The 25255-nt window shown below is 43.9% G+C and overlaps 1 protein-coding gene across 4 annotated transcripts in view; it reads left to right on the top strand.

Moving 5' to 3' along the window:
- Positions 1 to 3513: 3513 nt before the first annotated feature.
- PTPRG (protein tyrosine phosphatase receptor type G) overlaps positions 3514 to 25255 on the top strand; it is a 1030330-nt gene continuing 1008588 nt past the window's right edge. For all 4 annotated transcript variants that reach the window (XM_069206538.1, XM_069206537.1, XM_069206540.1 and 1 more), the window contains exon 1: positions 3514 to 4018. In XM_069206538.1, coding sequence (XP_069062639.1) covers positions 3934 to 4018 — 85 coding nt within the window. In that variant the 5' untranslated portion in view covers positions 3514 to 3933. The remainder of the gene's footprint in view (positions 4019 to 25255) is intronic.

The following is a 25255-nucleotide window of genomic DNA, read 5'->3' as shown; positions in this document are numbered from 1 at the left end:
TTGCTGTTGATGGACTTGGAGAAAACAGAGGACCTTAGGCTAGCATGTGCTCTAGATCCTAGGAGGATTTCGGAGACATTAGACGGGCTCCTAGTAAAGAAACTACATGACATAGTAGAAAATCTGGGAGCATAGAGTACGAATTTTGAGAATTAATGTAGGGTATCCAACCAATGGTATGCGTGTACCTTAGAAATGCATTCTGGGTTCACTACAGCTTAAGAATGAGCTTTGAAGAGGATGAAAGAGGATGATGTATTGGCTTGAACAAATTCCTACATGATTGTCTGAGGACTGTACAAAACGTGTACCTTATCAAGTAAAAATCTTCACCTTCCATGTCCCCATTCCAAGAACATGGAAATCCATTTTTCAGCTATGGTCAACTGAGCTATTTGGAACACCCTGTCAACCTCTATCTATCTCTTGGAGTTCTTTCCTTTTAACAGCCTGGGTGTCCAGGGTGCTCAAGAAAACAAAGGAAGAAATTAGTTTTACCCACTTCAGGAAGTTAATGAGCCTTCAAAAAAATACTTGCTGGCACATTGGCTTCAATTGCAGGACAAAAGCTCGATATTTGTCTGTTATAGAAGACTGAAGTATAAATCTTGCTATGCCACAATATTTTAAAATAACTGCCCAGCATCTTGACCCTCTGATATCTTTTGATTCCATGAAAAGCTGATTGGTAAGGCCCAGTCAACCTTCGAGAGCCACTTAGAGACACAAAATGTGACATCTTCCTGTTTGATCACATTATACTCCAAAAACGTTGCATCATCTAATTATGGAAATATTCAGTGGTGGCAACTATTACATTTGAGTTAGTTGCTCCTTCCTGAACACCAAGCTCATATGGACCCTTCACAAGACAGCAACCACTTGAGACTTTCACTTTAGGTTTTTCACAACCCAGGTACAGAATTCAGGTTGGTCATGAATATTTTTTTTAACTCCAGAGATGTTTCTAACTGTGAATGTAGAAACTTTGACCTGCCCAGTAAGTAGATTTTTCTGTTTCCAGATATTTCAACATAGAACCTTTTTGCTTTTGTTTTTAATGGTAATAATATATTTTTTCTTAACCCTAGAACACTTGTGTGATTTTTTTATGGCTCTTTTTATCTCCTTACTAAATGTTTCTCTTTTTATTTAAATGAGCCGTTGATCATTAAGTGTGTTACTTCTTCACCCCGTACTGTGTTTTCTTGGGTTATTAAATGCAAAACTACACACGTTCTATGTTTTCTGCTTTAGTGCAAAGGTTAACCTAAGACCTGTCAACTCACATTGCCACCCTGTATCACATGATATCGGATCTCTTTACACAGTCACGCTATGAGTAGTGATCGAAGGGAATGCAAGATTGAAACCACTGCACAGGTTTCCAGTTCATATTTGGAGGCTGTAAGCAGCCAATATCCATCAATACTTTTAAAAATACCTCAGGACATCACTAGCAGCCTCAACAAGATCTGTTTGATTATTTTGTAAAATGAGAAGTTGATGGCCAACAGGTGATAGAACTCGATGGTGTAACACAAAATGATGGTCTACCCACTCCGGCAGAATGTGGTGAGAAGCCCCTTAATATCCGCCTCTCACAGATATTCATAGACCTAGGACTGAATGGGGCAGCTCTCAAGAGTGGGGGTCCACCCTACAATGCAGCGGCCTGCATCACAGCAGAAGTGCCTCTCAGGCAGTTCTCAGCATGAAGCCCCTCTCCCTCATCACACTGTGATTTTTGCATTTTGAAGATGGCAGGTCTGCGAAAGCAAACCACGATTTTCCTTACTGATGCCGATAAACCTATGTGGAATTCAGTGCCTAGACAGTGCTGGAGCTAAGTCACAGCTCATATCATTAGAGCGGTCTACTCGTACTCCAAGACACCAGTGGGTTTTCCTACAGTTATCACAAGTACTGTGGTTCGAGAGCTCAACCTGCTCTACGGTCCTACCCTAGCCTACAGGAACCAGCAGACAGGAAGGCTGAAGGAGCCAGGCATAGTATCAAAGCTCAGGTTATTTATTTCGGTTCTTACATAAATCTATTTCTTAATGTTTAGCAGCACATTTAGAACAATGATGGTTAACAGCCCGGAACTGTACTAGTGTGCGTCATCTCTAGTCTCTGCATTTTTTTTTTTGCTAAATGGCACTCCTTGTGTGAAGCGTAGATTGCTACGCCAATTACAGGTATTACAATAAACGGAATTGCATTCATGGCAACGGTGTAATTAAAGTGTGTTACGGTAGCTGCCACGGTGGGTCAGTGGCACAAGCCTTAGGGGGCTGCTGGGAGTACATTTCCGGTGTATTCCAATGCACTGTGGTATAAACTGAATGATTCACCATCTGTGGCCTGTGACCTTCGGGGTCTGAACAGGTGGTTTTATCACCTGCACACAGACACACAAAAGTGAGCCGCTGATGGTCGCCTCGCAGGTGCTACTGGCAGTACTGAAAGTGAGTTTGATAGGTACGCTCTGCTAATTCTCATGAATAGCTGGCGACGTGCTGACGTATCTCATTAAAAAAAGTGCAATGAAAAAAACACGGTGTTCGTATTTTTCAAGCGCCATACCTCTGAAAATCTCTTGAAAATAGCGGCTCTGCGAGAACTGGTATGCACAACACGTAGGCGACCAGCGATTGTGCTATATTAAAAGATTAATATCCAAACCTAAACCATTTAGATTTCAAATTGGTATTTTTTTTTGTACATTGGGGGGGGGGGGGAGGGGGGCGGTCTGCCTGTACATGCATTGAATAAAATAGCACATTGAGGAGCGAGACATAGCACATCAGAGCGAAAAAGCAGTGTGTATTACTACACAGATATCATCTCCCAGTCTAAAGTAAGGAACCAAAGTCATTACAGATAAGGCAGTAATCGCATCCTATTTCCAGCCCAAACAGGTCTTTTATGGCTCGTTTGATTATTCGAACGCTGGGAAGGCAGAAACATCTACCTTAAAGCAGGTCAGAAATCAGACTACACCAAGGTCTCATCAGCATCCCAGTGGATTAATTATGCGAAGGCTTTGCATCTCCGTGGATTTACCCCGGTCTTCCCGACATCCCGGTTGTACACCACTACATTAGTTAACTTGCTAAATTCTCCAGAATATGAATGTGCTCTGCAAGGGGGGGGGAGGCATGGTACTTTCCGACGGATAAAGGGTCTCTGGGAAGAGGACATCCATCCAGCTTTCTTTTGGTAGTGGGACACAGCAGCCTCGTTCCTCTTAACCCTGCACCTGGAGCCTAGAACGGGGACTCATGCCAGCCCCTTGTCCGCGTCTGCGCCATCCCCCCCGAAATCTCCAGACTCCCGGATAGGCGTGGGGGCTCTAGAAGACGAAGCAGGGACCGGGTCTTAGAAAAATAAGTGCACTGGAGTGAAAAGCAGCAAGGCACGCTGTGGCTTTAAGACTGTCGGGGCCGCGCATACCCAGCCCCCTCCTCGCTCCCCTGCTCGCCGCGCGCTCCCGCTCGCCTCTCTCTCCTTCTCTGCTTTAAAGTCTGAGTCTAGATCGGGCTAGCTCGTTACTTCCTGTATGGGAGAATGGAAAGCTTCCAGCGCGCTGCTCCCCATCACCGTGCAGCAGCCGTGGCTGTGAGAATGGACTGAGCCTCCTCGTGCTCCGGGTGCTTCTCACTATGCGCCTCCCTGGGACCTGGGCAGTGCGGTCTGCATGAGGATCCGCCGGTGGCTGGGAAGAAGCCCCTCTGCTGCGCCTCCTTCCTGGGCGCCCCAAGTTCGGAGATTCCTGCAAGTGAGCAACCCTCGCTCTCCTGCTCCAGGCCCAGCACTGCCGTGCCGAGACCGGATTTTGTGTGGCTTTTGACCTTTTGAACTTTTCTTTGCTGCCTGCTGGGGTGGTGGAACAAATTCAACAAGTTTTCTTTCAATGTGCATTTTGTCATGCGGAGACTCCTGGAACCGTGTTGGTGGATCTTTTTCTTGAAGATAACAACCTCGGTGATCCATTATGTGCTGTGCTTTCCCGGTAAGGAGGGGGCGCGGGGTTCCTTGGGAGGCTCTGTGACTGGGAAGGAGCGGGTAGGAAACATTACCCTCGTGGCACCTATGCTGTGGTGATGGGATCGGGGGCACAGGGCTGCGGATTATACCCAGAGGCCAGGGGGTAAAATCCTGGGTTGGGAAAGATAGGGTGTATTTTACCCCCGCCCCCACTCTCCTTCGGATGGGACAGGAAGGAAAAGCGTTTAGTGTTAGAGAGGAAGGAGGGGGAGGCCTTCGGCTGCTTGGGAGAGGGGGCGATGCTCGCGTCGATGAGAAGTGCCCTGCTGTTGCCTATAAAGGAGGGAAGAGTAGAACTGGAAACTATTCCTGCCTGTAAAATAACGGAGGGACCGTCCTGTCTTTTTTTCCACTTGTGTGGGGGTTCCCGTGTGCCCCTGTGGAAAGAAGGGTTGGTTTCCGGCTGGAGGAGGAGAAAGGCGGATCGAGTAGCATTTATGGCCGGCTTCAGCAGATCTTTCTTGGCGGAGAGGGCGCACAGTTGAATGTGACAGTGATTTAGGAGTTGAGTAGTAGCCCGGGGTAAATGGGCATACATGGGAAGAAGCTCCGCAAGGAGATAGGGGGGCGCACAGGGTGTGTGCGATGACCGCTCGAATGAGGAAGCTATAGCGCTGGGTTGCCTAAAGCTCCTGCTTTTGAGGGGTCGTGGTAGTTGGATTTGTCTGGGATGGGCTTGTTTACAGACACCCACGCTGACTCCTGTATGATGTTTCTTCCCCAGAAGTGTACGTAGGGTAACTTTTGGTAATTTATTGCAGCCGACAGGCCGTCTGTAGCCTAGATCGCTTCCAGAAGTAAAGATGCCCAATCTCAATAGCTTTTTTGGGGAGCAGTACGGTTGTCCTGCCAACTATGGTCGCTGTCTGCTTTTTAAAACCACTCATTCAAAACGAACTTCTTGCTCGTCTGTGTGTGATGTATCCTTTTGGGGCTGGCTGTGGGGGGGGATTAGCTTTCTTTGGTGCAGCACGTGCAGTGGCACCGACTCCCAGACGTCTGAAGGACCTTCTGAACGCTAATTGTTGCTGTAGTTTATAATTCTAACATCAGCTAGGCTAGAGGAGCCATTTCCTTACTGACACTAGGGCCAGTGTCAGTAGCTATAATACTGTGGTTGCTGGTGCGCCCCCTCCCCCGCGGTGCCTAATATGCCGGCGCTGCCGTCTCTGTGATCACCTCTCCTCTATGCCCTTTGGGTAAACACATGCACAGACTGCTATCGCCTGTAGATCACAGGGGGCTGAATTCCCAGGCAGCTCTGGCACCAGCCTTTAAATTACATGTCTTCCAGGCAGCGCCGCAGGTCCAGACTGCTATGGGGGGAGAGTGGAGAGGATACTGCCTTTGGCGCAGAGCTCCCCGCACAGCAGAACCAATATCAGAGCTCGTCTCTCACACAAATTGAGCCGAGAGTGCTGGTGGCGGCAGACTGCTCAAAGAAACTACTGTCTTATGCGCTGATTAACGAGAGTCCTTTACATCTAAGAATGAGCTGTAGAGGTGTGTCTCTTTTCAATAAAGAAGGGCATGTCAGTAAAGATATTCTGGAAAAAATCATGGATAGAATACTACGTATTTGCATATAAAAAACGTCGTTGTGGACAGTTCTCATGCGCAGTCCCCGATCGTCTGTAAATGTTCAATTAAGGACAGAAAAAGACTGCTGTGCTTTAAGAGCGAGCTGTCAAACTTTCAGTGGCGCGTTGACAACACGCACCTGACAGGACTCTAGTGTACCTGCCCCCTCCTTCCAGTCCACGCACAATCTGTGCACCCGCTGCCGGCTGCTTCACGGTGCCCTTGACAGGCAGATGACAGTACATGCTGCTGTCCAGATGTATTCAGGGAACATGGGTACTTGTGATAAATGAGGGGCACCTGCCTGTCAGTGACACATTGCGCCGGAATGGCGTGGCAGGAGGGTAGAGCTGCCACTTATTCCCACAATATATGACGGCATTTTGGGGAATATATGCTGCCTGTTAAAGGCGTCTCGGCATCAAACCTTCTGAAACCGTGCTCTCAACGGTCTGCCAGTCCTATGAATCACGGAGACCGACCCCTGGAGCTGAATGTAGGCTGGGATGCTAATGAAACGCAGGGCATTTAAAGGGAAATCCTTACCGCTGGCTCTGTGGAAAGGCGGCTTAGTATACCGGTTACCAGATTAGGGTGAAAAGTCACGTTTTTTAGGAATCGACCTGTCTGTTGAGGGTGAGACACCGGCAGCAGCCGGTAGAGGCGCTGTTGAGCTTCGTTTCCCGCGCCTCCTGATCAGAGGCCCCACGCAGTGGTCAGGGATGAGTGAAGTGACTTTCTACAAGATGTGAAGTCACGTTTCTCAAACGTCAGTGGGTGCTAAAAAATATATATTTATATACACAAAGTTCTTCTTTTTGCAGTTGTTGGTTTCTACCTTCGTCTATGGCAAAAACTTTCTCAAGATATAGCTAATGTTAACTTGTTTTAATATAGCGCATCATACTGCTTTATTACCGTTTTAAACTCTATAAATACCGTGGTGTTAGCACCCAGTTTAATTGTTCTCTCATTTATGGAACTAAGACGGTCCTTGATGTGCCTGGAACTTGTGACCTGCAGATCAACTCATGTCTTAGCAGCGAACCTAACTGAAGGGGTCATCCACGTTATGTTGGCTGTGTCGCTATAGGCATAACGTTGCGAGCAAGTACATTCATTTAGTTTCAGAAAATCACTTACTACTATATTTTCTTGACCAAGATTACTCTTCAGATTGATTAGTGTGCACATTTTACTTTTCAGACTGTTATTTCACAGTTGTCTTATTTCCGGTTCTCATTGCTCTAAAACATAAAATAATTGTCTTCAAGAGCTCAGCCATTATACTGCAGTATGGCATTCCAGCTCCTCTCAAATGACCACATTTTTTATTATTTTTTATAACGATTCTTTATTTCAGAAAAAAGCAAATTGTAGGCTGTTGTACAACTTTTCTGCCGTATTGCATACTATGTACCAGAGTAAGTCTGTACATTTTAAGAATTGTTATGTATCCTTCTAAATTTGAACACACCCCTCTGCCTGTCTGGAAGGTGAGGCTTCTTTAAGTGAATTCAGTCGGTAACCCAAAGGCACTCAGGGATCCTGCCTGGTGCTTTAAACTGCCCCCAAAGAGCGCAATGAACAAAGCGTTCTTCTTAAAGTAGGTTACATCTGATTGCCAAGAGTCGTGAGTACTATCCAGGCAGCAGCTTTACATTGTTTCTGGAATCTGCTCAAAGATTCTGTGGTAAATGTAACTATCGCATTATAGTCTACCCAAGACTGCAGAGCCACGAGTCTGAACTTGGAATCTATGGATCTATGAATGACAGCTTTTCTTCAGATAGAGTATATGGTGTGCCGTAAGTGAACCAGCATCAAGGGTTTTAACCTGAGGTATGGTCAAAATGAGACCTATCTTGGGAGAATGCATGATTCTCTAGAAAAAGGTGTTTAAGGCTAAAGGCCCAATCTTATTAGCATTGGATGCTATCCATTTCTTTTTTTATATAACCCCATCGTTTTATTAATAAATAATGCTCTGCTAAGGCTTTCAACATCTTATTTGTCATCACCTGCGAGACCTGAGCACAGCTGAGTGTCAGTGTAACTGTCGCCTTCCCTGGCAGTGCGCTTAGGTTAGTCAGCAGGTGGAGGTAAATATTGACTAAGTGAGGAAATGTAGGAGGGGGAGCGCGGATGGACTGCACACCTGGAAGTAGATGCTGTGGACTTTGAGGTCTGCATGTGCAACCTTCAAACGCGATCACGTAGGAACTGGAGAAATACAGCAGGTTAAAACTCCGAAATTTTTATGCTGAACTAAAAGGCCTTCGGGACCCTCTTTTTTTTTTTTTTTATTTATTTTTATTTTTTATTTTTTTTTATTTACAGTTCTGTGTTGGAGAAATAATTACACGATGTTTTCAGTTGATCACCCATTACACACACACTATCCATACAGCATTTACTCTTATTTGTGGCTCGAGCAGAGGTGATCCCCGGCTTCTCTTACTAGCAACTTTCCGCATTTGTTCTTTGAACATACTGCGGCGATGACGTTGTCGGAACTCTCATCATTTACGTTTTGAAATACAGCAAGATGTATGTGCTGAACCTGCTTCCCATTTAATACTTGCACATCGAGTAGTCTACTGCAAGTTGCTGATTAGTCACACAGTTTTAACATGCTACTTGTGATGTGTTCTGGCGGGGTAGGTTGGCAGTAAATTTGGCGGGGTGTGAGCTTCAGATTTTCCAACAATGATGCTGGCATATAGCAAAAACATGAATGCGAAGGATGGCATGATTGGGTTTAAGGGGCATTGAAAAGGGAGAGAAGTGTAAGGGGTTCTTAAAACACAATATTTTCTCAGATACACCATACCCGACTGAAGGCACTTGTACCCAACTATTTCCTAGAGAACACGTTTATTAGGACGGTTTAACACTCTAACACCCCCCACCCAGGTACGCTCCTAAGTGTACTTGTGGTGATTCAGTGCTTCACAAGCACAGCTTAAGTGGTATGTAGGTCCTTTCTCTCAAGCTTTAACCTAGTACTCCATGTACTGTAGTATTCAGAGGACTCTGTGGATATTATGTGGGTTTAGATGTTTTTGGCTAACCGCTATACCTTTGAGTAAATCAAATGAAGCCACACAACTCTTTCTTGCCCATGTGCATCATGGGGAATGTGAGAAACTGAATCTGCCCTCAGTACCTTGTATAAGCTAACTGATGCATGCCCTAGGTCTGGTTAGGTGGGTGCCACTGGTGGGCATCGGAGCTCTCTACCATATTGAGTAGACTTGTACAATGATTGATTAGCTCTAAGAACAGCAGAGCCCCGATTACGAGTTGGTTGAATTTTTCAACCCCTCAGTAAGCCCCTGTGTGCAGAGGGATCAGAAAAATGAGAGGTGGGTGGTGTTTGTCGCATCTGGTAATGACCAGGTGTTAACTGTTGTACCGTTTGTTAAATGTTAACAGGTCACACCTGCCAGTATTGAACACAAGTAAAGACTATATTTACAGTACCATGTGGATTTTGGTGCACTAAGTATCCAAATACACGTTATTCCCCAAAACCACACAATGGGTGTTTTTTTTCCCACCCAATATAATATACCCAAGGATATCTCTATATATCTAGTGCATTGAAAGCACCTGGATTGCTACGAATTCTGAATTGGGGCCAGTACTGGTTAAAGGGACCATCCGTAATGATGTCACAATGGGTTTTAAAACCAAAGCGGACAACATCATAATAGAGAATTCTGGAGTTCCTGCTGTTGGAACTAATTAGAGACACAGAGGGTAAATACATTTTCCCCTCTTCACTGGATGGGCCCACAAGCACAAAGGTAATTTGAGAAGGTGCACCACCACGGTGCTACTGATTACATTTTTCTGACTTATTTTGGGTGTTTCTAAGATGGCCACCATAATTTGGGAAATATAGTTGTTTTGACATGGAGTTCCAAATTCATAGATGTATCAATATTTGTATTGTAAATAATGACTTCACTGTGTATACAGACAGTAGTGTTGCTGTGATTCATGCTAGTCCTGCATGTTTGTCTTTGGCAGTAGGGGTACAGGGCTTTTGTATTGTGCTAGTCCAATGTGGCTTAGTGCAGTTTACAACAGTGTAATGCAGGGGTTGGTGGGTTGTGATTTGAGGTGTAGGTTCTAATAGGAAGTGTATCTTGTCAACTGGAGTGGGTTTATTTACACGCTGAGTATCTGGCAAAAAGTGATACGTTCTGTGTCTCGGGGACCCTGTTAAGCACTTTTCAGAGAACCCCCACCTTTAAAATCTGCGAGGCATGGCACACCAACACATGAGCGCTAAAGGGCCACACTGATGGTAAAAATGTACTATACGTGCACGCGATGTATTGCATCTATTTCTGACCAACGAATATCAAGTAACGGACCTATGTTGAACTTCATCTTCATTCATATTCCAGTTGGGCCCTTGAGGGAACCTGTGCTTACTGTTGCAAGTGACAAACGAACTGAACTATTTAGAGATTGGCAGTTGCTGCCTGTTTACTGCTTTTTTTTATTTTTATTTTTTTTTTTTATTCTGAAACATAATTGCTGAACGAATGTAACGAACTTCCGTCGTCAGTTACATTATTATATTTATAAAACAAACTTTAGAGTTTTTAACTGTTACAATGTAGTTGAAATGAGAATTCTAACTGCTCATTTCTGTGTGGGTTCTTAAATGTGAAGATCACTGCTGCCCCTATGGCGACTGTGTAGCACTTGGTATACTGTAAATAAACATGTTTGTATTTCCAGGTTTCCTATGATACTGATCGGTTTATTTCACGTGCCCACATGCAGCAGTATTTTTTTCTAGGCTCATTGCTTCAATAAATTGTTAACGTATTTTCACTCTTTATCTTTCCATATCAAAACCACATATATGTATATGTGTTGTCTTTGCCACATTACCCTTTCCTTTTACTCTTACTGACTGCACAGTTTATCAACCCTTCGCCCACTATACACATCACCTTTTGAGTCTGGTTTAAAGGTAATCACTTGGCCATTACATGCCAATCAACCAAACTGCTTCTAGATCAATCATAGCTGCATTCACAGTAAACTAATTCACGGCTGTCCTTCCATCCTCCATTAGGAGCCCAGATATTGCGCTTTCTCACCTTTGACCCAACCCATTTACAGGGCCTCTATTTCACTATAGCTTTTTAGTCTTGCTGCTCTCAACATACATTAGCATCGTGTTTTAATGGCGTCGTTGCATGCACCGACTGTCCTTGGTAGTGTGTGCGCTATATTTTGTGCAGTAATTCCCCTGCCAGCATGTGTTGTCTGCATTATTTCCTGGTTCTGCCGGGCCTTTTGATAGCAGCCTACACACTGTTTCACTGCGCGTGGTGCTGTGTATCTCTTGTAATTTTTCACAAATGTTTAACATTTAAATTAATCACTCAAACATTCTACTTAATTTAATGTACCTACTGCTACCCTTTGGTTATCACTTAACATGCACACGAGTAGGTGCTTAGATGAACACCCCCTTTACTGCGTCAACATGTTTTACTGCTCCCACATTTATAACAAAGGGGAAGATGATTTGTAAGGCTGGCGGGCATTAACAATCCTATGACTGAGCCCCCGACAAAGACGTGCTCTATAAGCACTGCACTGGAGGAGGAAAGGAGTTTAAAAACTCCTTTGTTTGAAATTCTGCAGCTCTCGAGAAGAAACATTTATCTCCTCTCTATTGATTTTTCTTCTCGATTTCAGCCCTTTTGAGTGAGGTCCTTCTGCTTGGCTCCGATATTGTACAGTAATTGCACGGAGAGGCGGACTCGGGGAGCACTCCAGGAAAACAAGCTCTGATGGAGCTTTAATATGACAGCATTGTAAGAGCCCTGGTGCATATTGATGGCTCGACAGATGACCGTGCTATCCAAAGCCGATTAGAACCGATCAACTGAGACCAGTTGTCTATACATTTGAAATACGCTATCTTTATCTTGAAGTGACTGCTGCTTCTAAAGGGGAAGTAACTAGCCATGCAAGGGCTAGTGCCATACAGTGCCATCCCACCTCCCTTTCTTTTTTTAAAGTAAACTTTCAAACCAAAATTGGAGAAGTAGCAAGATATTTATGTTTAAGAATGTGTTCGTGTCCTTTTTCCTGGGACCCAGTTTGGTACACAGGCTTCGTCCCAAAAATGGGGAGCTCATTACTTCTAAAAGTCTCGAAACTAACAATTCGTATACTACTAGTATAAACACATCTGGCAGGATTGCCGATCGGAGTGAGTCACAAAGCCGTGCCAAGTCTCGGATTTCTGTACTGAAATTTGGCACAGCGTGTAACATGGCATCACGATTATTTAATATTCAAGGTGTAACTTTTTCCGTTTAATTAACTGGAGTTGCAAAGAACAAAACCTTTTTTGTGTGGAGATGGCTACCGATATGTCCTTGGCACTGTAGCCGCAAGTACACAATTGATAATCCTGGTTTGATTTAACCATTTTTTTTTTTTCTAAGGTCGCAAATGGCCGTATGGCACTGGAAAACCCTTTCAGCACAAAGCACATTTGGTACACCAATAAGCACAGAAGCATAACACGTGCAACTGAAAACCAGGCCCATGCTGGTGATGGACTCAGTCTGAGACTTCTCTAAGGGTCCTCGCTCTTATTTTTGCATTATAATGTACTCTTACACTAAATTATTTTTTTTCCTTTAAGAATATAAAGTATGTTATATGTTCTGTCTATGTGCGTGTGCTTTACTAACCCTCTGCCACCTTCACCGAGGCAAACTTAAATTAGAAGTTTTTTTTGCCATACTGTTCCAAGGTATGAAACGTTTAGGCAGAGTCGGGCAGGGCATGAGCAATGCTCACATAGGCAATATTTAAATGTTGGCCATAAAAATATAACTGCATAAATGGAACTTGTGGTCCCTGGTGTACACCCCTTATGCATGGAAGCTGTGTATCCAGTCTAGTTATTAATGTGGAAATAGCGGTTTGTGTATACATGATTTACCTGCCTTAAATGTTTCCATTAATGTGCTACTTTATCATGAAGAAATAAATGGCACACATTGTTACAATTGCACTCGTGGGAAGGACGGGAATGGCTCTTATCTGTATGTGAAAAAACAGAGGAATTTTTCGCGAATAGCCAGGCAAGTACTTTTACAAACCGAAGTCATTAGTAATTAAAACAGGTGATCAATCAAAACAAGGTGCTCTTCTGAAAGGGTGAAAGGTGTGTTGCTCCTGGTTCCTGGTGTATTGATGACATGACTGAATTATAATTTTGAATGCCAATGTATGTAATATGCTGATAATCCTGGAGAAGGACTCTGTCGTCAAAAGGGGCTGAGAAACCAGTTAATGTAATTTCTGATTGCACGAATAGCTGCTTTCTGCAATTTTCTGATGATAGTTTTGATTGTGCAAAATATCTTTTTATTTTTTTACCTGAAGCATTATGATTTGTATTGCTACGCTGTACCTTAATAAAGGGATCCGATTAGTTGACAGTTTTTAAAAAAAAAGTGGTAGTGAGTGGATTTGTTTTCTATTTGTGTCCCCCTTCAAAGTGTAAATAAATAATTGTATTGCAAGTGTTTATTCTCAAATGGTAAAAAATGCTTTCATATTGGTAGTCAGGTCCTGTTTATTATAATTTTTTTCCTATATATATATATATATATATATATATATATATATATATATATATATATAGCATGTGTTAGAATATCACCGTTTTTACACTTTCACGTTGCTTTAGCATGATAAAATGTCAATTTTGTTTTTTAAAATTCATTTTGGTTATCCACTGTACCCAGCGTGTGTGTGACGCTCGTTTGAAAAAGCGATTTTCTTGAAAGTGAAAAAAACATGGGCACGGATTGGAACTACTAGAATGTTAATTCTTAGTTTACCTTTCTCAAATAATAAATTGTTAATAAAATAATGAGCATTGGTGAGGCTCAGTGGATTTAAGAGCTTTTGTGGTTGCAACGTTTTTCACGTAATAATGGATTTACTGGGTTTACGACATAATTTGCTGATTACACCTAAAATGTTTCAGCCTCAAATGTTTAAGAAAGAAACTGAGAATCTGTCAAATGTTATGTTTTTGCCTTATAATTTTGATGACTTTGCTGCATAATGTGTCCTCCATGCCACCAAATCTTAATGGGCCTGCCATTGTTAAAGCTCTGCAGAGTGTTTTAATGGCTGTCATTAAGATGATGAAATCCATGTTTCACAGGCATCCATAATGTATTTCTTTAACACATGGTTCCTTGTCAAGTATGGGTTTTATACTACTGCATTTTGGGTAATAAAACACAAAAACATGTAAAATGTGTATATTTGTTTTGTGTAATAACTTGTATTATTCCCTGAATTTAATCACTACACTTAAATTAAGATGCAAAATTGATGCTATCCAAGTTTTTTAAAATTATATTTCTTTATTAAGTTTTTCAACATACGTAACACTTACAGTAGCATCACAGTGATGCAGAATTGGAGGTTACATTACTGTACATTCAATTGGCTGCTTGTGTTTCGGTAGGAATGTTTATGAAAGACATTGTCTACAGTGTAATAGTATGATATTAGATAGCAGTAGCTCAGTGGCATTTGATAGTCTTATAGTATATGTTTAGTTTGCGTAACCAACTTAACATAAATAGTCAACATTTTAACTGATGCTCTGCTAATGTGATTAAAGCACATGTATTGTGGGAAGGGTTGGGGTGATTGGTGTCACTGGGGTGGGGGCTTGTCCTGTGGTAGGGACCCCACCCCTTGGTAACCCCCTTGGGGGGTGTCAGCGTTGCTTTGGGGAAGATGTATGCCATAATGGGGATCCCATACACCTATGGTGCATTGGGAGTGTGCTGAGCATAAGTCTTTAGTGGCAAGGGGTTGACTGCTGACAACTACGTGGCCTTGTGTCTGATTTAGTTTCAATCTTGTCCAAGTAAGCCTGCCAGTCATTGGGAATAGCCAGTTTAGTGTTTCCTGGACTCTCATCTTGTAACATTTGTTGCTCAGCTAATACACTAGATCAGAGATCAGATAGCCGCAGGTGGATAGGGAGGGTGGGGGGCAGCAGCCGTGGATTGCAGTACATGGCAATCCAGGGCTTCACCAATATCAGTGCTAGGTCAATAAATCTACTAATGGGTTTGCACACAGCTGTGTGACTGGTTATTTCCAGCAGGCAGAGTGCCCTCCTTCCCCACAGCTATGGCTGCAGTCTCTGATAAGAATTCTGTGACTGCTTCCCAATATGGGATGAACTGTAGGCAGTCCCAGACCATGTGTATAAAGTTGGCCATGGTGGTGAGGCGGGGGCAGATACCTGGTGTTCCTGGATACATGCGTAATAGCTGGTGCGGGGTAAGCTATGTATGGAGCAGGTAATTGAATTGGGTGTATTTGAGCCTGGCATTGGTGGAGATAAGTTCTGTCACTTCCAGGCATTGCAACCATTGTTTGTCAATGTTGCGAGGGCATTGTCCTTGTAGGCTCGAAGTTGAAGTAAGGGGGGGGGGGGGGGAGAATCCCTATCTATAACACCCAGAATAAAGGTGTGTTAATGCCTTGCAACTGCCTCTGTGTGTCAGTAAGACTTCTAGTAAGGTGGAGGTCATCGGCTGATCAGGTGTTCTGTGCCATTACCATGTGTAGTGGTCTAGTAAGGGTGGCCATATATCAAGAAAGAGACCTGAGGTATCCAGAGCCAGGCTTTCAAACATATTAATGATCTTGTCTGTGAACGGGCACCCCAGATCCTAAGGTCTGCATCCGTCCATGCCTTTGCATCTACTGTGCATCTGGGCGTGTCTGTGGAGCAATGCAGCATTGGCAATTCTGGTGCATATCGGGCCAATGCATGCACCTTGATCACACATGTGGTCTAGCAAGTTTTGGTCAGCTTTTGTTGGTGCATCTATCCCCCCCCCCCCCATTAGCCGGTAACTCCCCCAAGCACATGTGGAAGTGTAAGGCCATCCGTCCACATCCCAACTTGGACATATGACCTGCAAGCCAATTCATGGGCCTTTAAAGCTAAGTAATAATAAGCAGAGTTTGGGGTACCCAGACTGCCTCATTCGAGTAGTGCGTGGAGTTTGAGTGCCACCCTACATCTGCCCTTGAACCATACCAGTGCATTGAAGAGTGTGCCCATGTCTGCAAGAATTCTGGCCAGTAGCAGCACCGGTGTATGACAAGAGTGGGAGGGCCATCCATAACAGGAGAGAAGTCTGCGTGCCTTTAAGGGCCCTGCCTACATTGCCTTCAATCTGATCCCTAGTGTTGTGATACACCCTAACCCCCAAGAATTGAATTGTGTTGTGGGCCCATGGTAGTGGGGATATACAGAAGCTCCATCTGCTGGGAGTTTGATATAGCCATCAAGGGTAACAGCTGTGATTTATCCCAGTTGACCTTTAGACCTGACATCCATCCACTCTGCTTTAAGAAATCCATAAACTGGAGTATCACTGAAGCATTGTTCCGTGGATACTTTAGTGCAGGGGTCCTCAAACTACAGCCCACTGGCCTGATCTGGCCCACCAGGGTCCTGAACCCCTGGCCACCAGATGAGCCTTTGCTTCAGGGGCCTGGTCAGCGCGACTGGGCCCCCTTTAGAAAAAATAAATAAAATGCAGCCGCAAGTTAATGGGAGGAAGTGATGGCCGGTCACTTCCTCCGTGTGGGAGGGAAGAGACAAGCCTTTGCTTGTCTTGGGCCCGGTCAGCGCTGTGGCATATAGCGCGACCATTTAAAAAAAAAAAAAAAAAAGACAAAAAAAAACATGCAGGCCCAAGTTAATGCTGGGAGGAAGTGATGGCCCGTCACTTCTCCCAGCTCCCTCCGTGCGGGAGGGAAGAGACAAGCTGCGCGGACAGAAGAGCAACACCGACTTCCATCAGCCACAACCACCCACCTGAAAAGAAAAAATTTAAGAAAAATTAGCTGTGTGCATATGCATGTATGTCAGTATGTGTGTGTATGTATGTGTATTTATGTCAGTATATGTTTGTCAATATTTGCATCCAGCAAAATCAATTGCCTCGTGTGTTCGCAATAATTGGGCATAACACAAATGTTGATGTTTACTGTATGTTTGTATTTTGCATTAACTGGATCCCATTCCTTACCCTCCATCCATAAGTGCTTCCTGTGAATGTAGGAAGCTTGTCCATTATTGGAGGCTTCTTTGGCAAGCAAGCTAGGACAGTGATGAAGCATGACTCTCAGGGAGTGTGTGGGGTCATTGTTTACAAACTATTGGAAATTATTTATAAGCCTTGCTGAATGCTCTCAAGTGCCTTGATCCTATCCAGAATATATATATAGGTCATACATATAGGGACACAAGGCCTGCCAGAATAAGGGCATTTCTGAGGCACAGTTCGTACTTCCAGTTCCCAGGGGGACGATTATCCGCTCAGTCTTCTCGGCTCTAAACTGAAATTGCTATGATCAATTTAATGGTTAGCATACTTGGACCACCTTTCACCTACCCCCGTAAGGTGTGTGCTGCTAGTGCCTGCTTGAGAGAGAGCTTGTGTGTGTGCCTGCTAGTGAATGAGATTGTGTGTGTGTGTGTGTGTGTGTGTGTGTGTGTGTGTGTGTGTGTGTGCGTGCCTGCTAGTGAGAGCTTGTGCATTACTGCTGAGTGCTGACGTTTTTTCATTTTTGTTTAGTCACTATTGCTGGTATATTGTTTTTGTAGCTGTGTATTTATTGATATTTTACTAATAGCAATTTTTAATCCGTAGGAAATCATTATGTCAACAAAAAGAAAAAATTACTCTGAGTGCAGGGTATTCAAAGAACAGTGGCATTACCATTACTTTTTTCACGTAGTACAAAGAAAAAGCTGTTTGTCTAATATGCCAGAATTTAGTGTCTATGTTCAAGGAATACGATTTGCATCAACACTATGAAACTCAACATGAAGATAATTATGATTGTTTGGTTGGACAAGTGAGAAAAGCTAAAATATTTAAACTGAAAAATGGATTGACCACTCAGCAACATACTTTTCTGAAGCAAAAGCAGCTAAATATATCATCATTGCGAGCAAGTTTTCGAGTTGCCAAGCTTATAGCGCGCACTGGCAGACCATTAGTAGAGGGACAATTTGTTAAAGAATGCCTTCTTTCTGTTGCCAAAGAGATGTGATCCAGAGAAGGCGGATTTATTTAGTACAGTGAGTCTTTCAGGACCTACAATTACACAAAGGATGGAAGAAAGAGAGGAAAATCTGCATTTGCAAAACTCCTCAAAAAAAGTTGCTATTTTTCATTGGCATTCAATGAAAGCAATGATGTTCGTGATTCTGCACAACTTCTAATTTTCATTTGTGGGACTGCACACCTTCAAACTTTCATTCGTGGGACAAATTATTATTTCGAAGTCACAGAGGAGCTTGCTGAACTGAAAAGCATCAAAGGAACAATAACAGGAGAGGATATCTATGAAAAAGTTTGCCAAACTGTGAAAGATTTGGAGCTGGACTGGGCTAAACTAGTCAATGTGACAACTGATGGTGCTCCTAGCATGGTGGGGTCTACGAAAGGAGTGGTTGCACGCATTAGGAAAGAGATGGACAAACCCAACCATTCACATCCAATAGCCATACACTGCCTCATCCACCAACAAGCACTGTGTTGTAAATCACTGAAGTTTGACTCTGTCATGAAAATTGTGGTATCTTTTGTTAACTTTATTAGAGCTCATGCACTAAACCACAGAATTTCTGTCTGAGCTAAATGTTGCCTATGAAGATATTCTGTACCACACAGAGGTCCGTTGGCTGAGTCGAGGGAGAGTTTTGAAACATTTTTATGACTTACTTCCACAGGTTTCTGATTTTATGCTTTCAAAAATCAAAGAAGTGCCTGAGCTCAAAGATGCAGAATGGAAATGGCACCTTGCCTTTCTGACAGATATAACCGAGCTACTCAACGGTTTCAATAATCAACTTCAAGGAAAGGGGAAGCTCATCTATGATATGCTTTCACATGTGAAAAGCGTTTCAAGTAAAATTAGACCTCCTCATTAATCAAGTACAGGAGGAAAACTTCTGCCATCTCCCCACCACTCAAAACCTGTTGGCGGAAAAACCAGCAGTTGCATTCCCAAATGAAAAACATGTGTGGATTTACTAGAAATGTTGCAAAAGGAGTTTCCAATTAGATTTAAAGAGCTTCATCTCCATGAACAGGACATACAGCTTTTCCGGAACCCATTTTCTGTTGACATTGAAGTTGTTGATCCGATGTACCAAATGGAATTGGCCGAACTACAGAATTGTGACTCTCTGAAAGAAGCATTCAAATCAAGCAGCCTTACTAATTTCTATGCATCTCTCCCCTCTGAGACATATCTTAATCTCCGGAACCACGCTCTCAAAATTGCATCAATCTTTGGCAGCACTTATATCTGTGAACAGACTTTTTCCTGAATTAAACATCTGACATTTCCAACCAGATCTAGACTCTTGCTACAACTAGCAGTGACAAATATGGAACCGGGTATTGACCATCTCATTAGCCAAAAGCAGGCCCATACTTCCCATTGAAATAAGTTTATGTTGTTGATTAAAATCGTTCTTCATTGCATTGTCTCCTTTTTGTGCACTACAAATAAAATATGTGCAGTGTGCATAGGAATTTGTTCTTCTCTTTTTTTTTTTTTTTTTTTTTCTTTTTTCAAACTATAGTCTGGTCCCCAACAGTGTCTGAGGGGCAGTGAACTGGCCTCCTGTTTAAAAAGTTTGAGGACCCCTGCACTAGTGCTTCGTCTGCGTAGAGAAAGACGATAAGCCATCTATAGCCCGCCCGGATGGCTCACTCGGAAGCACATGTGTGACTCCAGTGCAACAAGCATTTGCAATGCAATAGATATCACAATTGCATGTGTTACAGCTATTGGCTTTGTAAATCCATAACTGGGCTTTCCTTGCTACATAAATTGGTCAACCCTGCCACATAATTTGGTCTTTTCCTGCCACATAATTCCAGTGGCCCTGCATATAACGAAAGCACTTCCTTTTACTTTTTTCCTTTTATCTGCAACCAAAAGTGAAAATGCTGCCATTTAGCAATGCTAATTTAAATTTGCAGTGCTAATTCCAATAGAACACCACTTTCACCACACCACCATCAGAGTTGCTGGCTGGCTAACACAACCCCCACTCCCAAAAAAATAATAATAAATAAGCCGTGTAGGAGTAACAAGAGAAATAAACTAGAAGGGTCACCCAAACATATCAAGAGTGTTCAAACAGTCAGTCTAATAAGGATTTTAAGATATTAATAAAGCATATACAATTACCATGTAAACCCAATCAACACCTTTTATCAGAAATATACTTTTGGCATGAGACTGTAATGTCCAGAACAAGAGGACACCCCAGTGAAAATAGTGTTTGTAAGAAATAGGGTCTTGTAACCATATAGTCAGCCCCTAAAGGGCTTAACCGCATGAAAAGATCATGTCTGAACGTAATGCACTGTAACCATATGTTTAGCCCCTAGATGGCATTGCCCATTACACATTCTTAAGGCTAGCGAGCCTACTGAAGTGAAATTAAAACTCGGCCCTTAAAACACAATCTACTCCCAGCTATAAAACAAAAGTTTCTGCCTTGAGAGCACTTAAAAAGCAAAGAATGGTGGGAGGGATTATTATTTTGGGTTATCTACTAACCTAGTTTGGGGACCTAGAGAAGATGAAGGCAGAGCACATTGTTGTAGACATTCTGGTGGTGGTCCCATTGTCCCAGGACCACCACAGGCTGAGTTATGGGCAACTTTTTTTTTTCTTCTTATAAAGGTAATGTCATGCAAAGCATAATGGGGCGAGTTTCCGTGCAGTGAATATTATGCTGTGTTGACTGTAATGCTTAGAATAGCCCCTATTGGACACCATAATGAAAATAGCATTTATAAGAAACATGGTCATGTAACCATATAGTTGGCTCCTAAAGGAAATAACCACACAAAAAGAAAATGGCAGAAAGTAATGTAGTGTAAACATGTATTTAGTCCCTAGAGAGCGTAGTACATTTTCAGGCCTATAGCAATGATATTACAAAGAAGGTCCTTAAAACACAAACTGCTCCCAGCTGTAAAACCAAAGTTCCAGCCATGAAGGAGCTTAAAAAGACACTGAATGGTTGGATGGGTTCTTATTTTGGGGTATCCACTAGTATGAGGACCTATAGGTGATGTAGACCATGTTGATGTGAACATTTTGGTGGTGGTCCCATTGTCCTAGGACCACCACAGGCTGAGTTATGGGCAACATCTTTTTCTAAATGCAAAGCATTATGGGGCAAGTTTACTGAGTGCAGTAAATATTGTAGTATTGGCTCTCCCACTGTGTCGGGAGAGCCGCTTTGAGGATTTCTGTGGTATTTTTTATTTTTTTAAGTTTTTTTTTTTTTTGTTTAATGTAAAGCATTTATCAATTACAAATGTTTTTGTGAAAACAGTGGAGCTTGAACGGAAGATCCAAAAGAAATGAGTCTGATTAGGTAACATTGTGAAAAATGTGACCAGCGGTTTAATATCGCTGATGGAGTTCTCACTGTACTTAGTAGTTCGCGCAGTGAGCGCCATGGAACATGAAGGGAAGACAAAAAAAAAAAATCGTTTTGCCAAAGTATATCATGCAATAATCCATGTAACAGGGTCAGTCTGCAAGGCGGTAACAAAGCCGCCATAAGGAGGGACAAACATAAAGCATTTACCAATGACATCAAGGGATTTTTGAAAGGCAAGCTCGGGAACAAATGAAAGTGATGGGCGTGGTTAAAAAAAGCCCAAAGAATACTTACAACGGGTCGAAAAGCACTTTCGTGCTCAATCAAAAACTGACCAGGGTCAGTCATAGCGGATGCCACATTCTATGTGAAGTGGGTCTGATATTACTCTGCCTGTCTTAACTCTTGCCAATGGAGCATTATAAACTAAGGCAATCCATGTAAGGAATTTCGATCCCATAACTTTTTCCTCAAGTTCACCAGTAAGTAGTTCCACCTGAGGGTGTTGAAAGCCTTGCCTGTATCTCACTAGGCTACTCACGGGTTGGTGCCTGAGGACTGTGCCCAGTCCACCAGCATGAAGAGGTGCCTTAAATTCAAAAAGGTATTCTGTACAGATTTAAACCCATTTTGCACTACTCGGGTGATGGGGCTCAATCTATTAGCCATCACTTTTCCCCAGGATCTTGTAGTCCCCATTAAGTAGTGAGATGAATGCTATGATTCATTACCAGTGCACCCGGGCCAGGCTTGGGGAGGACAAACCAGCGTGGCCTCTTGCAATGAAGTCGAGAGTATAACCACATTGAGTGCCGAATTAAAGACGAATAGGAGGCACAGAGCCAGTGTAGGCTGGAATGTTGCATAGAATTATACCCAGCATCCATCTGTCCCTGGTGTTCTGCCTCTTGCCATCAGTTCGATTGTATCTGCAATCTCGGTGATGGACAGAGGGCTTCAAGAGCTACCCTGTGAGACTCCTGAAAAGGTGCAGGGGTTTTAGCTGGATGGCACCTAGGAATGCTTCGAGCAGTGCATCCTGTGCAGAGTGTGGGACTGAGTAAAGCTCAGGCCAGCAGTTAGCCAGGAAATACGCAGAGGTTGTTAAGGAAGGCTAAGTATGTGCCATAGTCTTTCTACTCGGCTTCTCCAATAGCTCCTTGTGGTACTGACATTCACATGCCAATGGGGCAGTCACCGTTTAGTCTCCCAGCAGACGTTGTTTGTAGGTGCAGATGTTCACTTCCAAGGTTTGAAGTTCCCATTGCAGAGCTATTCTGTAGCCATATTGTTTTGATCACGTGCCTCCGTAAGACCTTGATGGCAACCCGTTCTGTACCTGGGCTGACGCCGTGCCGTCTTGTCAGTGAAATAATTAGTGATGTGCATTGAAATGGTGTCCGTGAAGAGTTTGTTGTTAAAGCCTCTGTGGGAGCCTCCATGTGGTTATGCCAAATCACCTGTAGTAGCTGTGGTCAATGGTCTGACTTGGTGCACCCCAGGTATTCTGCATACATTACCATCGCAAGTGCCTCCAAGCTGCTGTAAATAAGGTCTGTGCTTGTGTGTAGGTCATGCAGTCCCAAGTAGTAGGAGTATTTTCTGAGAAGAGGGTGTTGACTGCGCCATGTGTCTGTGAGCTGTGTATGTGTAGTCCAGGGCATGAGGATTGGTTGAGGTTACTTGCCTGTGCTCCCATCACCAGTGGGTGGGAGTGGTCCAAGGCTAAGTTTGGTATGCAGTTGTAGTCCCCCCCCCCCCCTCCACCCTCTAGAAACAAGGCACCCATATGTTGTGGAGAAGGCCTGGGGTGAGAGGACATAAAGAGTGTGCCTGGTTAGTGTTGGGTGCAGATATGGATATAAAAGCAATAGGATGTCCATCCAGGATGCCCTTCTGTATGGCATACTTCTCTTCCCCCCCCCCCCCCCCCTTCTCAGGGTCTAGTTTGTGTGTCCCCTCTAATGGAAACCCTGGGGCAACCCAAATGAGCATGCCCTGTGCACTCCATTTTCAGAGCATGCGGTCTAAATCAGGTGTGGTTAGGTGTTTCCAGCAGGAGAGCAACCTGTATGCGTCGCCTCTAAGTACTGGTACACCCGATACCGCTTCACATGGTTGGTTAGCCCAGCTACTTTCCTTGTTTTGTGTTCCCTGTGTAGTTCCTGGCACAGCCATGTAGTCTGGAAGTGTTTGGTGTTAAACCTTTTATGCCCCCCAGTTCAGTCTGCAGTGTGCGTACCATAACTTCAGTACAAATAAGAATACATTACCAAATAATAGGATCAAATGATTAACTGTCTTTGAACATCCCATGTCAGTTTGCTAACGGGCATCTGACCAAAAGCACTAGAATGCCACAAAAGGGAAAAACTGGGTTTGAGTCAATCAATGGTGGCGAGACCGTCTGTGTGAGGTTGGTGGGTACCCAGATACTCCACTCTGGGGCCATAGGGCCCCCAAATCTGAGCGTGTTCTCGCATTTTCCACCTTCCACGGAGTGTCTAAGATGCATGTGTTCGTCCTGGGTGTGACAGGGAGAGAGGGTCCACACTCGCATCACTTCCTCTGCCATTTTGTGGATTAAGGTTCGCCCCCCGAGTAGTGCCTCTACCAGCATGTGTGGGATGTCTGACAGGTCGTCCTTATTCCTGGTAAAGACTGATCCGCTGGATAGGTTGGTCAATTTTTCTCATTTCTAGTTTGGCCACTGCTCGTGTCTTCTCCTCTGCTGCTTGTTCTGCCGTGGGGCCCACCTGTGGTCATGCCTAGTGGATTTGTGTTGTTTCAGTTCCGACCATCAGTCCTGGGTGGCCAGCTCACGTGATTTGGTGGCTATACCTTTCCTTTCTATTCAGTCCCACTCCTCTTCTGTTGTAGTGCAAAAATAGCCTTGTAGCCTTGCAAACTTTATTGCATGTTTGATCTTGTGATTGTGCAAGCATCTCTTCACTGGAAGGAAGGAGGACCAACACAGTGTAATTGGGTAAAGTAGTGACCTGAGCACAGTCCACCGTTCCAGGGCCTTTTGCCCTTATTACCTGCAATATGTAATCTCTGTCCCTGTATTTAACCAGTCTGGCGATGACCGGGGGCATTGTCGCTGGGTGGAGGAGGGGTGGGTGGTTTCAGGGGACCCAGTGGGACTGTTCGGTGGAGAAGAACGTTGACTGTTTGCTCGTAGGATCATTGTCCAGAACCATTCCTCTACGTGCAATTCCATAGTAGGGCCTTCTACCTTTTGGGGAAGGCCGACTATCAGCACATTGTTATGCCGGGAGCGTCCCTCCTGGTTGTCGGCTTGCTGTCTAAGGTAGTCCACTTCAGTTTGCAGGGCATTATTGTGGGATGAGTACTCCATGACCTTTTGCTCCAGGTTTGCTTGTGTCGTGTCTGAGGAGGTTTCCTGATCCTTGAACTTATCATGGTCTTTGCAGAGGATGTCCAAATCTATTTGCAGGGCATCAAACCTCGATCCCAGTGTATTATTGACATCTAACACCACTGTCGGAAGCTCATCGAACCTTCTGGATTATGCTTCCAGGTTGACCACAAGTTGTCTTCCCGTAGTACACCGAGTCACACGTTTGCACAGCAGGTAGTGCCTCAGGTGTCACTGACGTGTTCTGAGCCTGTTTCGTGCAGACCATGATCTAAGGTCACTGTCCCTGAAAAATGAGGGGGAGAGTTTGTCATTAGGGCAGTTCTGAGGATGTTTTTCTGGAGTACCTGAGGCAGGTTCAGAGCTGACCTGGGTAGTTTGTGTGCACTTGTGTAAAACGCCTACTGTGACTATGAAGGAGCAATATATAATTCCTTTGCCCCCGCAGGGCTCCCTCCCAATCCGCATTGCATTGTCCCTCCTGCAGCTCCAGAGGGGTCAGGTTTCTCCTTCCTGAGGGTGGCAGCGGTGGCCCATCTGTATCATGGGTGTCAGATGGCAGGCGTCTTGTTGTCCCCTGCGTGCAGTAGTCCGGGTAGTGCAGTAGATGCTGTTAGCCAGTTCATGAGTTATTGTCCCCTCAGGGATGGCCAGTCATTTTAATATGCTTGCCCTCAGCAGCAGGGTGC

This window comes from Pleurodeles waltl, chromosome 9 (assembly GCF_031143425.1).
Source record: "Pleurodeles waltl isolate 20211129_DDA chromosome 9, aPleWal1.hap1.20221129, whole genome shotgun sequence".
Lineage (NCBI taxonomy): Eukaryota > Metazoa > Chordata > Amphibia > Caudata > Salamandridae > Pleurodeles > Pleurodeles waltl.
The sequence above is the reverse complement of the archived record's forward strand: the minus strand, read 5'-3'. Positions and strand labels throughout refer to the sequence as shown.